At 38.9% G+C, this 15,143-nt stretch overlaps 1 protein-coding gene across 1 annotated transcript in view; it reads right to left on the reverse strand.

The window, feature by feature from the left end:
• Positions 1 to 9,416, reverse strand: part of NKCC (sodium potassium chloride cotransporter) — a 38,950-nt gene extending 29,534 nt beyond the window's left edge. The window contains exons 1-2 of the mRNA XM_071593985.1: positions 9,117 to 9,416; positions 829 to 976 (exon numbers count right to left, since the gene is read on the reverse strand). Of these exons, the coding sequence (XP_071450086.1) occupies positions 829 to 976; positions 9,117 to 9,416 (448 nt within the window). The remainder of the gene's footprint in view (positions 1 to 828; positions 977 to 9,116) is intronic.
• Positions 9,417 to 15,143: the final 5,727 nt, after the last annotated feature.

Here is a 15,143-nt window from a genome sequence, read left to right on the forward strand (position 1 = left end):
CCATAATGAGCTATGAGAAAAAGGTATTGGAAAATATTGGTGCAAGAAACTATGAGGGAGTGAAGACATTGCCTGGGAATGGGATCATTTGGAGAGCTGCTACAAAGTAATCCTCATACCGATATCCCGGGTTGACAGGTTTTTCTGGGAAACTACAGACAACAGCGGAAATGGAATGATTACTCTGATCCTGTACACGGGCGGCCTTTGCTGCTAAACCGCGTGAAAGTCGTAAGGTTATTTTAGCCTTAACTCATCAAATTGACTTCTTGGTTGAAGACTACTTATACCTTGGCAAGAAAAATACTCAAACTTCCAAATGATTTGAGACGGTAGATTTCGGTTCACGCCAAAGAGATTTCAATTGAAATCAATCAAAATTTGACTCTGTGGACCTCTAAAAATGTTAATTTCTCTTCTTTTAATTGACGAACATGTTTTTTAATTAATTTATACCAATGAATTATTCATCTACTTCTACAAAGTACCCTGAAAATGACCAATAGGGTTTGTAAGGAGATGATTTCGCTCCAGGAACGTAGCATCAAGATTATTTTTTGCTTGATTGTTATTTAATAATTAATATTTTAAGTAATTCTAGAAATATAATTATTATAACAGGTTCATGGACTACGCTTTCTAAGTGTAAATTCTGCAACTCTTAACAACACACGTTGAAGTCTCTCGTTAGTCGTCTTCAAAGCAGCGGGACAAGCATGGGGTCCGTTAGGTTAGCGAATGATATCACATTAGCCGTTACCGGAAAAGCGTCAGCCGATTCGTCAGTGGTTACAAGAGTAGTTGGGAGAGGTTTTGGTGACCACTTACCGATGCCAGCCTGCCCCACGACCCACGAAAGTCGCAGGAAGAGCATTACTCCCCAGATGTTGAGGAGGCACGGGATGAGCACGCCTTGAATCCATCCGAGTTTGATACCGTGTCCACCAGCGCTATGCCCCTCGCCCTTGGTCGGGTCCTGGAAACAAGAAAGAGAGATGCATTCACTTAAAATTCATAAATTTTCTTTTCTATTTTTGTTGCTTATGCAAGATATCGAATGGTTTCTCTTTATCGGCGAAGGAAAAAAAATAAAAAAATTTTTACGAAGATAAAGAAATTGACGAAAAGTACCCTAAGAAATGATGTTAGCAATAGGCTAGCGAATGATTTCGTAAATAACAGTTTTTCATCACTTCTAAACTTAGTTGTTGAGGTAAGATCATAGCCAAAGAATTGGGGATTTCCATGTGGGTGTATGGAGGAGGGTAGAACAAGTAAAATGGACAGTTAGGGAAAATGAAGTGGGAATAAGAGAAGGCTGTGGGGAGAACTATGAAGGCAGGAATGGTGGACGTGGCATATTTAATGGAAATTGATTATAGAGGACTGTGATGGAGGTGAGAATGTTGATTAGACGAGGTAGGAGGAGGGAAAGATTAGGCGCGATTGATGGAATAAAGAGAGGTAGAAGATACGTGGAGTTAAAAAAAATGGAGGGTATGTAAACTGAGTTTTTCGGGGCAAATTGCTTGAGTGAACCTATTGTTTCTTTTACTTTTCCTTATCCATTTTATACAGATTTCTGAAACGTAGTTAATTTTGGGAAACCTGAATAATGAAAGGTTTCATCACTATCTCGTATATTCTTGGTCAACATGAAAGGTTATATCTCCACTTACAAATGTTTTGGTGAAGATTTTCAGGGGAAATGTCCGCCAACATTAATCCCCAATCATTGATAATAAACATATGTACCCACGAATGAATACACTTGCGTTCAACAATTCAAATTCTCTTTTGTGCTCAATAACTGATCACTTAATTCCAAGCAGCCTTCACATGCATCTTTCGGAAATGTCTAACAAAGCATATTGACTCATGGAAATCCAGATTTGGCCGATTATCCAATTGTTTGGGACGAAAAAAATGGCTCATCTTTGCCCCTCCCTCCAGTGTTCTCAGTTATTTTTACTGCGCGTATCAGAATAATCGGCTTTAGGAAACTTGGAAATTTATTTTATAATTTTTAGAGTTTGTGATCATATAATTACGTTGATAATAATTGTACTAGTAATGTATTTATTTTATACATTGATTAATTATTTTTGTATTGTTTCAACGTTTGCGACTTTTTCTTTCTCACCCGATCAATGTACGCAACATCTTGATTACAATGTTATACGAGGGTCATCCGGAAATTAGTACCCGTTCGTGCCGCATGAAGTGCTGACGACGCGAGTAGCCGCTGGACGAGGTCAGATAGCTTCAGTGGCTTGTCTGCCTTCTCTGAGCCAAGTTGCGTGACGCTAGCATTGCCTGTGTTGTTTCTGTGATTGTTTACAATGTTTAAAAAAATTGAGAACGCCGCCAGTTGTGAAGTGAGGGCAGTGATTAAATTCCTCAATGCAAGAAACGTTCGCCCATGTGATATTCATCGCCAATTAAAGGAGGTGTATGGAGACAATGTAATGGACGAGTCGTCTGTTCGGCGGTGGTGTCGCAACTTCAACATGGGGAGGGGGAACACACACGACGATGAGCGTTCGGGGAGACCGTCTGTCATTACAGACCAACTGGTGAGCTCAGTTGAATTCGTGAGGAACGATCGGCGCGTCACAATTGATGACATCTGTGAGCATTTTCCCAATGTTTCTCGAACAATTGTTCATGAAATTGTTAAACACCATCTGCATTATGCAAAAATTTGTGCAAGATGGGTCCCTCGCGTATCTCAATGAGCTGGCGGCGAAGGACTATGCAGCAGGAATACAGAAACTTGTCACACGTTATGACAAATGCCTTAATTTGCTTGGAGATTATGTTGAGAAGTAGTTTAAAGTATCCTCTTTCAAATAAAATTTTTTATGTTTGTTAATATTTACTTTTGTGTCTTTATTTCACGAACGGGTACTACTTTCCGGATGACCCTCGTAGTAATTTCATGTCAAAAATGAAGACCACTTCATGCAAATAAAAATTACATTTTGAACTTATCTTATGATCTCGTGTACTTAAGTAAGTGTATTTAATAAATAATAACAAATATATTCAATTATATTGTCTAGAATGGGCGCAGCCGTGTAATCAAGCTTCGGCGGATATATTCTCAGATATTAAATGGCTCTTTGCATCCAGAAATGTTCCGTAAGGCGACTTCAAGACAGCTAAAAACAGCTGAAAATGTGTAGTATGGAAATTAGTGTTCTTAATCTTGCTGTTAGTATTGGTTGAAATTGAATACTCATGGAAATTCCTACTATAATAGTTAATAGATAGTTTGATATCAGATTATTGTAGGAGTATTACGGCTCCTATTTTCAACATTGTACTTGGTGTACAAAGGCCATTTTTATTATAAGGAGATATTATTTAAAGTGTAGATATCCTTATCCTCTAACCCGTATTGAATTCGGAAAGTTGATTACCCTCTTCACAACGTCATCAATTGACCAGTTGTAGAGCAGCGTTTGATGTTAATATTACAGAAAAAAATTATCTTGAATCCGATCTGCATCGCTAAAGAGGGCCCTTTACACTATTATCTTATCTAAATCAAACAATGCAATTCTTAATGTGTCGCAGAAGTGTTCTTTGCCGCCAACAAATCTTTGACAATGGCTTACACTCGAAGTAAAATTGTTTTACTTTTAACACTTGACACATTCAATAAGTTTGCATCTTACCGCAATATCAGATGTTGATTTTTCCATTCGATTGTGTAGGTTAAAGTGGATACTCAATGATACAATGAAAGACGATTGTTTATTTTTTCTGTTTTTATTTCAAGTAGATGATAATCAAAGAAAACTAATGGGAAATTTACAATCACATTTTTTCGAGGGTTCTATGTGACCCAACGCATTGAAGGCATTTGCAAAATAGGAGCATAGAGAGAAAGTGAACTTCCTAATTCTAACCTAAATGTGACAATACATTGTAATAATATTTTTTAATTATTTTCACCAGAGAATTGCGGAAACATATGCCCCAAATACCTATTTGGACTTCGGCTCTGAATCGCGTTTGTAACATTTCCAGCGTCAAAATCAAACCGTTTTGACAAAGAATATTACATCGCCATTCTAATGGGTGGAGTTGTTTATAAATGCAAGCATATCCTTCCTTGGTTCACCTTGCGTATTCATTGATGGTTGAGACTTAGGAATTTACTATTAGATTTACTGATTAATATTACTGATACCGGTCTATGTGAGGGTCACAACAATCGGCATTAGCTACCTATTACCGGTTTAATTCGTGAGATGTTTTTAGAAAATAAAATTTCGCTCTTTCTAGAATAATCAGCTGGAGGTTAGATAGAGGACAGACACACCTCACCTCTCAGCTCAGTGACGCGTGAGACCACACTTTCGGAAAGGGAGCAGCGGTTTCAGAGATTATTCTGTCCTGCCTACGTTTTCCCCATTTGCGCCTTCGACATTAACCATATGATTGCAAAAATTCTCGTTCTCTGTATTGGCGTTACTAAATCTAAATCTACGTTCAAAGGGTCTGAGCTCTCCAGGCAGCTTGCTCTAGCTCTTGAGACAGGGTTTCTGTTAGTGACTGAAGTTGGCACGCTCACTCTTTATTTAAACTTTTTGTTAGAATAGATTTATGAAATTCTCATTCCTTAAATGTGAATTTTTTGCATCACATCAAGCCGGGCACTACAAACCTTAAAAAAGCACGGTTTGTTACTGACTTGCCAAATTCCCCACGTGTAGCTTGCCTGATTCCCATCTTGAGGGTATACACGGAGTTGGCCTGTAACTGTTGCTCGTTCATGGAGGCCTCGGTTCAGTCTGACCAGACTCAGCACTTAAACCAATTACTGAATCCTTCTGAGGCAGCATTGATATAGCAGTTAATGTAAGCTTAGGGTTGGCCTGCCTCGGTGGTCGTTAATGCCAAAAGATGTTTCAAATTGTCACTTTCTGCATTTATGATGTTAATTAGTGCATAGATAACGTTTTTGCATTATATGCTTTACGTGAATTCAAAATATTTAGCTAAAAGAAAATTATAATTTTAAATATTTACTTGTTGGACCAATACTGCCCTACCCGAGGATAGTTTTTTTCTCTCAATAAAAGTTTTTATGACCTTTTGTTGATGAGTAAATATGACCCTGAGAAAGATATCAGCCCATCTCAATATTCCTACACACTTTTGAGAATATTTCTCTCGTGAAAAACTTCTGAAAAATAAAAATATAAAATAGTATTAATAATAAAATATTTAGCTTGTTCCCAAGGTTCCTAATTTTTGTATTATTACTATATAGTAGTCTTACTGTTAAGTGGATCTCGGATGAGGAATTTTTTTAAACTGCTCATTTCCAAGTCACAATTAACACAATGCAACGTGAAACCCTGCACTACTCGTATAAATCCGTCAAATATGCTTATTCCCTTCCCGCCTACCTTGCTTGCCTATAATTCTCCCCTCCCAATTTAATTACCAGTCCAAAGGTCCTACCTCCTTTGGATTTCTGCCAATAATTCTCTCTCTTACTCCACCATGTCCAGAACCTATCCGATTGTTTTCCTTTCTTTCCATTTTACCTTTTCCATTCTCCTCTGCACCCGCATCTCAAAAGCTTACAATTCTCACAGATAATCTTTCCCCAACAACCAGATTTCTGCATCGTGCAAAAACAAATTCATATTAAAAGTTTTTCCAATCTTTTCTTCACGTCTGTATTCATATCTTACCCAACGCAATTCTTCCTATGCCCTACTACTTTACATAATTTAGAAACACTTTCTAGAAAGGGGAATAGCTCTACCTGCTCTATTTTAAGCCTCCTAATTGTTCAACTTGCAGCATTTATTTCTTGAGAACCTTTTTCTTTTATAAACGTTGATTCTCTTCCTGTATCTGTTACACTTGTTTTACAAGTTCAGTATTAGTAATTACGTAGAAACCTCAATCAATCTTCAGAGCTCGAGCGAAATTTACAGCAGTGAGCCCAAGTCTCTCAAGAGTAATGAGAAGTATGTAATTGCTGAGACCCCTTGACTACAACCCTCTTTATTTTTTAATAACGATTAGAAGAGCCATTTCTTATCCCCTCCTCTGGTCAGCTTGGCGTCACCCAAGCGCATCACATAATTAATTGTAATAGTCGGAAGAGAGGAACTCATCGTCCGCTGAGGCGTGCCCGGCCGCGACAGTCACCTTGTCATCTCCCGCGTGTTGAGCGGTGCACTGCTGAAGGTCATTAACGTAAAAGCTTCCCTTCGGTTCGGTCGCTAATTGCGCCCCAGCGTGACGTCGCGTGGCCCCCGGGGGGAGGAGGAATCACACGAGCCGACCGGCAACTCTGCGGGGACGATTGAGACACCCACTAATGGATGCTCGTGGTGCTCGCCCCAGTCAGGCGCTAATTCACTCGACTCCGCTAAATTCATTAATCCTCAAACGCGTGCTGGCTCGAAAACCTCTCGGGTGATCCCTGTTCTCGATTCCGGGAGTTCTCCCATCGGAAAGCAACCTGCCGCGATAACCCTTCTCTCTCTTTCTCTCTCGAAATGATTCCAGGGTCAAGAGAAAAGGAGTCGGTAGTTGAGGGGCTAGTGGGAAGTCTGAGAGTGTGCCGACTGGAGTGAAATACTTAGGTCTCCTTTGGACCATCAGTGATAATGGAAGAATGGATCTACGGTGCGTGTTACAGCACGACTCTCACGAAGTCCCTGAAACTAATTTCAGTAGCTCTTTCAACTTTATTATACCAGCGCTCCCTTGAAATTATAAAAAATAAATCTCTCACAAACATTGAAAGAGCAAAATCGATATAAAAATATAGTAAATGAAGCATTAAAATGGAAAAAAATCAATATATTTAGCAGTCAATTAAAGAATTGAAAATTATGATCATGGAATAAATTTGGTTGGATTCGCGAGCTTTCCCCGATTGCCCTCCTTCAGGTGAGCAGGCGGTACAGTTCCTCATTCGAGTACATATCTTCCTCTGAATTCAGAGCAGTAGCTAAGAGAGGAACTAACCTAAGTACATGTTTAATTATGGCTACTTATTTCTCTTCACTGAGTAGGCTTAAGTCATGTTTAATACAAGTCTTGCGATTAAATAATATTGACTTATCTCGTAGCTCGTGAATTAACTCAAATATTTATTACTGCTATAAGAGAAATTCAAGTAAGATTGGCATATGAAGCTTTGCTGTAATTATTATTTTGCATTTGTAAGTCTTGGAGATGAAAGTGTTTTAATAATTTAAACTAGTAGAATTGATTTGAGAGATATTTGAGGCCAATATTTTGTGGAAATCCATTTTTAAAGCAAGAAGAAAGAATCAAAGACTTTGCGTTTCCTCAGGAAGGAATTTATAACTGTCGACTATTTTCGATACACTGTAACAGCATCCATGCAGCGAAACTAGTCGACAGTAATATATTCTTTCGTGTAGAAACGCAGTCTTTGATTCTTTTTTCATACTTTTAACAGTATTGAGATATTATTTTTAAGAAAAGGGTGTTTTTAAATCAAATCTCCTTCCTATAACGTTAGAAAGCCATTGGGTAAGTGATAGTGACCAGTTACGGGAAGCATAAAAAAACATTATACTGAAGAGTGGAGAAAGAAATGGCTACACAGAGCACAGAAAAGCGTATCAGAACCGGATGAATCGGGAACAATTTGGACTCAAAATATGGTGCAATGGACTCATTAGGAAAACGATAGAAAGTAAGATCCCACCAAGACGATAAGGAGGCAAATATGTTGGCCAGGTAAAGAAGAATATTGTGCGGAAGACCCCGGGGGATATTGTAATTCGTGTGGAGAGCGGGAATCAGCAAATATTCAGATTTTAATATCTAAGATTAATAAAACGTAATGGTGGGAGATCATTAGGCAAAAAGATAATCATCCCTACAAACGGAAAGAATCATCCTGAGAATGAGATAAATATCTATCCTCTGGCTTACCAAAATCCCTGTAAATCCTAAGGAGAAGTTCTTCTATCCCCAATGTTTTAATATGGTCGATTGATGGATCTCCTGATGAGAGTGGTTGATTATTAGAATAAAATTTAATTATTCAATTTAAAATGTAACTGATTAATAATGAATTAATTACGGTACAAAATTTAAAAAATACCCTTTTTCGGTTGTATGGACCTAAATTTTGACCAAACATAATTCAGAACTTAAGTCATTGGGATCTTAATGCAACGTTTTTTCAATTAGTGTGAGAGAATTTCGAAAGGTTTAAATTTAACATTTCTACCTTTAATTTCTCGTTTGAATTTTACAGAATAAACACTTATGGGCTATTTTCATGATTATTTTAAATATCTTTACTCAATAGAAAGTTAAATGCGTACATTTTTCAATCTTAAATTTCGCTTTAGTTTTTACGTTATCGTTAATATTGGCATTATTCAATTCACCATATCATATTTCGTTCCAAATGGGATATGAAAGCTTTATAAGTTGAAGGAAATAAATCAGCACTCTTACGTAATAGTATTATCTCTGAAAACTTAGCGAAATTCTTGTTATCTCTGCACCCTTAGATTATCGCTGCGGAAGCATAAGACCATTAAACTTTATTTTTCGCTAAAGATGCATTTCATTTATGAAATGAGGCTTTTAAAGCTGATAATTCCATTAAATAATTATCATAGTTTGTGAAAAAAGGAAAATATTTTAAATAGTTTATCCACATCTGAAATAGGTTATCGTATCAGAAATTCCTCTCGAACAATATCCTCAGATGGAATCAAGTGCCTTTAAATATAATTATTTTTGTCAAAGAAATTAAAAGTGCCCGAAGAGTATTTGAATATTCCTGTAGGGATTGTTTAAATTGTTTGAATCATCCTTCAAAATGGTGCAATCCCTGGTAGAGTTGACGCACGTATAACGAGGAAATCTACCTAATTGATAACCATCCGAAATTAAAATTCACATTCGTATGGCGGAATTAGTTGAACAAGGCTGCCGAACAAAACTTCAAAATGTTTCTAAATGTGATGATATCTCAGGAAAAATTCATAGTTTGTGGTCCGCTAACCAAGTTTTGGACATCCAGGAACAGAGAAACCTTTAGTCTCGTCCGCCTCGTCCCTCGCACCCCACCCCCTCACCTTGTCCTTGCTGTCCTCAATGTCTCCCACCATCTTCTCCTCGCCGTGCAACTCTCCGAGGCTAGGGCGATGTGCAGCTTGCAACGACGACATGTTCCGGTAGTTGTCCAGCCGCGGCAATGCCTCTATGGTCAACTGCGACGACTGCCGGGGCCCCGGCGCAAGCTCGAACCCCTGGCCGGGCTGGACCGTCCCCGACGTGACCATCTCCAGTGTGCCGTGCTCCGGCACACCCGGCATCGCCACCTGGGCTACGTCCCTGGACACCCTCCGGACTGTGAAGCGGGTTTCCGGAGCCATATTTGACCCCTGGTGGCACTTCGGCGGGAGAACTATGTGTGCCGGTCTCTAAGGGTTTGATAAAGTTTTGAGAACCAGGAGGTCGAGGGTTGATGGAATTCCGTAGTCAACCCTAGTGAGAGAACTAGGGTCAGAAGGGTGGGATGGAGATTGGGATGTTTACACTGCCGCCAGAGAACGTGTGTGGAGTGTTTCTTCAAATTCGAGTCCACAGAATCTTGGGCAACGTGGAATGATAGACTAAACTCGGTAAACTTATGTTCCCTATGCAGTCTTAGGAATGTTCTTCCGAGTTTCCTGGAGTAGTCCACCGAAGAGAGACGATAAGGCCTTATCCCCACAGCTTACGTCCGATATCGCGGGCTCTGGCCACGGAGGTTCCCGCATCCGCTGGTCGGGAGATATCTCGTGCGGGGGAGGCGAAGGCGGAGCCAGATGAGATCGTAATCTCGAGGCGTGGATTCGTTTAATCGTCTCGCTTCTTTTGCTGAGTGTCGTTGCCGGGGAAGGGGTTAGGAGGTTTCGGATCAGGAGCTGAGTGTGGAGTCACATGCACCGGACGGTTATCGCAGTGGTCATTGAGGCGGTGAGAGCGGTGGTGGCTCCCTTTATGGGCGCGCGAGGGTCCTTCGCCTGATTCGTGGAGGGAGTGAAGACCGTGAGGATGGCGGTGCCTATGGGGGAGGGCAGCGAAGAGGGGTGGAGAGGGGGGGGGAGGAGTACAGTGCTTCTCCTTCCGCGAGTCTCCCATCTCTCCAATATCGTAATTAGCTCCAACTGGCTCCACATCCTCTCTGGGTTTTGTGACGTTTCCGCAATATACCTCCATTCTCCTCTTTAACTCTTCCACCCTTTTATTCAGAATTGTTTCAAATCTTCTGTTTTGCCATCAAACCATCCCTTCTTTTCATCTCTCCCTCCTCTCTTGGGATACATTTCTCCACTCATTGTTCTTTTTGGCATATGTTACTTTCGTAATTTAACGCCTAGTCTCCTATATAACTCAGTTTATTTACTAATATGTTATAGCGTATTCTCTATTAGTTAATTTATATGATTCACTATAAGGGAATCCATGAAAATTCGAACGAGGCATACATTTCCGCAGCCTAATTCCAGTTCTATATGGTAATAAACTGACCCATTTTTCTCCAAAACGTCTCATCGATTTTTATTCTTCTGAAATCATTATTCCAAAGAGAAAAAGATAGTGAAATGTGGTATATAATTTCCCTTTCAGCTTAATCTATTAAAGGGAAAAGAGTAATTACCAAAAAATATATTTTTTTTAAATCGTAAGAACTAATAACCTAATCCAAGGAAGGCAAAGTTGGGCTGAATGAAGTTTTCAAAACATCAATTCAGAATGAATTAGTGTATGCATATCCTCGAAGTGTACCAGTCAAGTGGATAGAGCGCTAGGTTATTAAGTGGATTTTGGGTGACGTCTCTGGGCACCTCACCACTCTAGCTGCGTAATTTTTCGAGTGTAATGATTTCCTGGGAAACTGCGGGGTGCAGAGGGATAGGGACTGAACCCCCTACCATGTTAATGTGTAAATTTTACACGCCGTTGGGTTTAGCCCTAGTTGAGCTTTATCTTCACTTATCGTTCGTTAAATACGGTGTTTGGCAATGTTTTGCTGTACATGTCAACTGGGGATTTTACTTCGAAAAAGCAGCTTGAAATACGAAGCAGTTAATCGTTCTCCCTTCTTCATTTTGCAAAACTCTCCATATCCATCGTGAATAAGACTAAATTTGCGACGGCTCACTTCAGGCGTGAGAGAAACGGGAGATGACGAATGGAAGAAAAAGACATTAGAAATTTCAGTGATATCACGTGAACGTGGTAAAGATCCTGATTGGTTGGTAATGAATACGTCACGGTCTTACAAATGCCTCAGTTAATGAATTAGGTACTGTTCAAGGACGCCGAAAAACCGTTAACGACGATTTCGAAGACTGACTACGTGCATCGTTGAAATGCGAATTAATTAGTGGATTACATAAGAGATACTAATGCAACAGGGAGCGAGTAAATGGATGTCATATCCAATGTAAAGTTACGGAAGCATTATGTACGAGTAAATGCATATTCATGTAAAAATCATATCAATATTTGCCAAAAAACATTGACAAAATTAGATCCAGAATATATATATCTCTATCACATCAAAGTATAGAGATTCGAAGATTTCAAATCACAGCATTTATTAATTATGATTAATAATAGTCCCTGTACAGTTACTTTAGCAAATGGGTCAGAAGTAGTGAATTGATGAGATTTTATTGTTGATTACGAGTGCACAATCTAAAAGTGTACCGAGTGTATCCAATTGCTTCGAGAATGCTGGCAAAGTGATTACCATTTTACAGGCTAAAATAGCTGAAATAGTATTTACGCTAAGATAAAATTGAGATTTCTGTTGTGGAGAGATAGTTTCTTTATTTATACTTTAAAAAGCACACCATTGATCTTCAATATTACTTTAAAATTTTTAAATAATTTAATATGGTATGTAATACTTTTCAGTTCTTAATTAGCTTAAACTGAGATTTATCAATCGTGGTGCTGTATATGGCACGCGCTTTTACCGAAGACGTTTTCCACCATTCAGGTTTTTTTAAAGCGGATTAAATAAGCGGGTTTATTTTGGGAAATATAAGGCTATATATCTTTGTACACTCTGATTCGTTTCTGCGAATGACTTGTCATCAAAGAGTCTTAATCCTTTGAACTCATCTTAATTGTGTCGTTGAATGAAGCTCACATGGATTTTCAATTCACCGTTAATGGATGTTAAACAGTGTCTGTGATCAGCATTCATTCGCACATCTAATGTGGCTTGATTCCGACCCAATTTGATGGGCAGTTTTGACGAACACATATGTTGTTTTGCCCAAGTGCTGTGAGTTACTTTCACTTTTGTAAGCAAGCGTTATTCTAAATCATCGGGGCGTCTCGTCACGCGCACGAAAATCTGTTTTTTAAGCAAATGGTCGTCACTTTACGACCAAATTAACTTGGGCCTCATCCGTAAGCGGTTCTCTTCTTCCGAAAATTTGCACCATGGCAGCGGTATGGTAAGCATGTGATTTGTTAACTCTGATTTCCGCGACTTTTAAGTCAGTTTTAGTATATAACAGATTACATATAACTTTCAAACGTGATTGATGGCAACATATACAAACGTTGTACTAGAGCGAACACTGAAAACTTAAATCTCACGAGGAATAACTTAACACCATACAAACCCTCAAGATCGAGGTCAGTAAATTCATTTTGATTAAAGACATGACACTCTGGGTACGTAAGTCGCAATCAATAAGTAAGTATTACCACGACGCATCGGAGATAACTAATAATTTAATGTCTCAAGATTGTTTGAGATACTAATAATCCCCTTCTTTCACTACCTGGAACCTGATTTTTAAAGCTATATTTCAAAGTATTCATAAGACCTTATTATGAGCAAGTTCCACAGAATTTTCCAACTGCCATAGGTTTTAAATTTATATTTATTCTGATACATAATATCTTAATGGATACATTAGATCTTAAGAGAAATAATTAGGGTTACAAATATTTTAGAGAGCTACACGTTTGTTTGTGACTTTGAAGAACGGAATACTCGAAAATCGGTAAAAATGAACTGAACTTCAAAGCAATTATAATTAAGAAGAGAAACAATGAAAGAATGTGTAGTTTACATTTCTAAAATTAATAACAATTATAGCCATCAGACCTTTTTAAGAAATGATTAACTGTAAAAGATTTTGTTTAAAAGCTTACCCTGTTTGTTTGTGCTAACAAACTTCAAAGCACTTCTATCTCCTGCATTTCCCCGTATAAATTATGGTTTCTTCCGGTATTTGCTCGGAATTTCGATGAAAAACTTGAGATATAAGACTGAGAGTTCGTAAAAAAAGCCGGAGTAATTAACTACTGCGATTTTATAAATAGCAACTTGGTATCCTGTAATGATAACGAAAAATTACGATTTTTAATTTAATAAGGGTTCATATTCTTAGACCATCAAATGTTTTTTTTTCCGGGACAGGGGGTAGGTAAACATTTTGTTGAGCTTAATAGCAAGTTATGTTTATGACTTCTAGGCGTACATAACTGCAACGTTGAGTGCACAAGGTTCATAAAACTTCTCCTAGAGCGAGAAGAGGTTTCAGTATTTAAAATGGCATCATTTAGTGGGTATGTACATCCTATAGTCATCCGTTTTCTTCACTAACGTGATTTAATACCCAACGAAATCATTCATAGAAAAAGTCAAACATCATTGGTGACGTCGTGGATATGAGAAATATACGTTCGTAGGTGCGATGATTCAAATGAACCTCGGTCACGGACCAGGGGGCTTTCCCAGTGGGCAAAAGTTGGCCCTATCAGTGTTTTGGTGACCAAGGGATCATGGTTTCGAAGTTGTAAAAATTCATACCCATATAGGGGGAGTATGTGGAAAGCCGGCCGGCCTCGGTGCCGGCGGGGTAACGTCCTCGTCTGCCAATCCATGGGCGGCGGCTTCGATTCCCGCCTGGTTGGGTTTTCTTCCACTTAGGGCGTGGGTGTTTGTAATCGTCTCCATTGTTATCACTGTTAATATTCCGATGTAAAGGCCAAAGAGTGCTATTTTCGGACTAAGACTAAATAAATAAATAAATCAATAAATAAAGTGTAGAAGTTTAAACCGGTTTCTGGTCTGTCTTTTATTAGAATAAACGATGGGAGACTTAATAACTGGGATGTACCTCGTAAACGAAGAACAAATTTAGCAATGAGAGAAACGTCTATCACAACCGAGTGTTTGTGACGGTCATTTTCTTGCTTTCGCATGTAGACTTCTTGACTTAAAATAGAAAAATCAATTTTATAGGTTTACTGAAAAATTTCGTGAATTCACGAAATACTACCTTGATCAAAAATTTCCCGGAATTTATTCAGAAAATTAAAAATACAAGTTTATTCATCTAAATCTATATTGTCCCCTTCAAAGTAATCCCCATCGACTGCAACACACTTATGCCAGCGCTTGATCCAATCCTCGAAACATTTTTTATATTCGGTTTTCGGTATGTCCATCAGTGCTTCCTGCGATTTTTCCATTACTTCCCCTCGGCTGCTAAAACGCGTTCCCCGTAATGGTTTTTTTAACTCGATTGAACAGAAAGAAGTCACAGGGAGCCAAATCAGGTGAATTCGGTGGCTGTTGGATGGTATTTGTTGCATTTTTCGTCAAAAAATTACGAATAATGATAGCACTGTGCGACGGTGCGTTATCATGGTGCAAAATCCACGAGTTTTCTGCCCACATTTCTGGTCTCTTTCGGCGAATTGCTTCACGCAAACGTCTCATAACGCCCAAATAATACTCTTTGTTTACTGTCTGGCCTTCTGGCAAAAATTCATGATGCACTACACCGTTGTAATCCATGAAAACCGTCAGCATTGCCTTCTTTTTTGACTGAAAACGACGTGGTTTTTTTGGTCTCGGCTCATTTGGTGAACGCCATTCACTTGCCTGATGTCTGGATTGCGTGTCGTACTCATAAACCCACGTCTCGTCTCCAGTAATGATCCTTTTGATGAATGTGGGATCGGATTCAGCCTCGCAAATCATGTCTTTTGCGACGTCAACACGGTCTCTTTTTTGCATGAAATTGAGGTCTTTTGGCACCAACTTTGCTGCTACACGACGGAAACCCAAATCA

Source organism: Hetaerina americana, unplaced genomic scaffold, assembly GCF_022747635.1.
Source record: "Hetaerina americana unplaced genomic scaffold, ioHetAmer1.1.p SCAF_6, whole genome shotgun sequence".
NCBI lineage: Eukaryota > Metazoa > Arthropoda > Insecta > Odonata > Calopterygidae > Hetaerina > Hetaerina americana.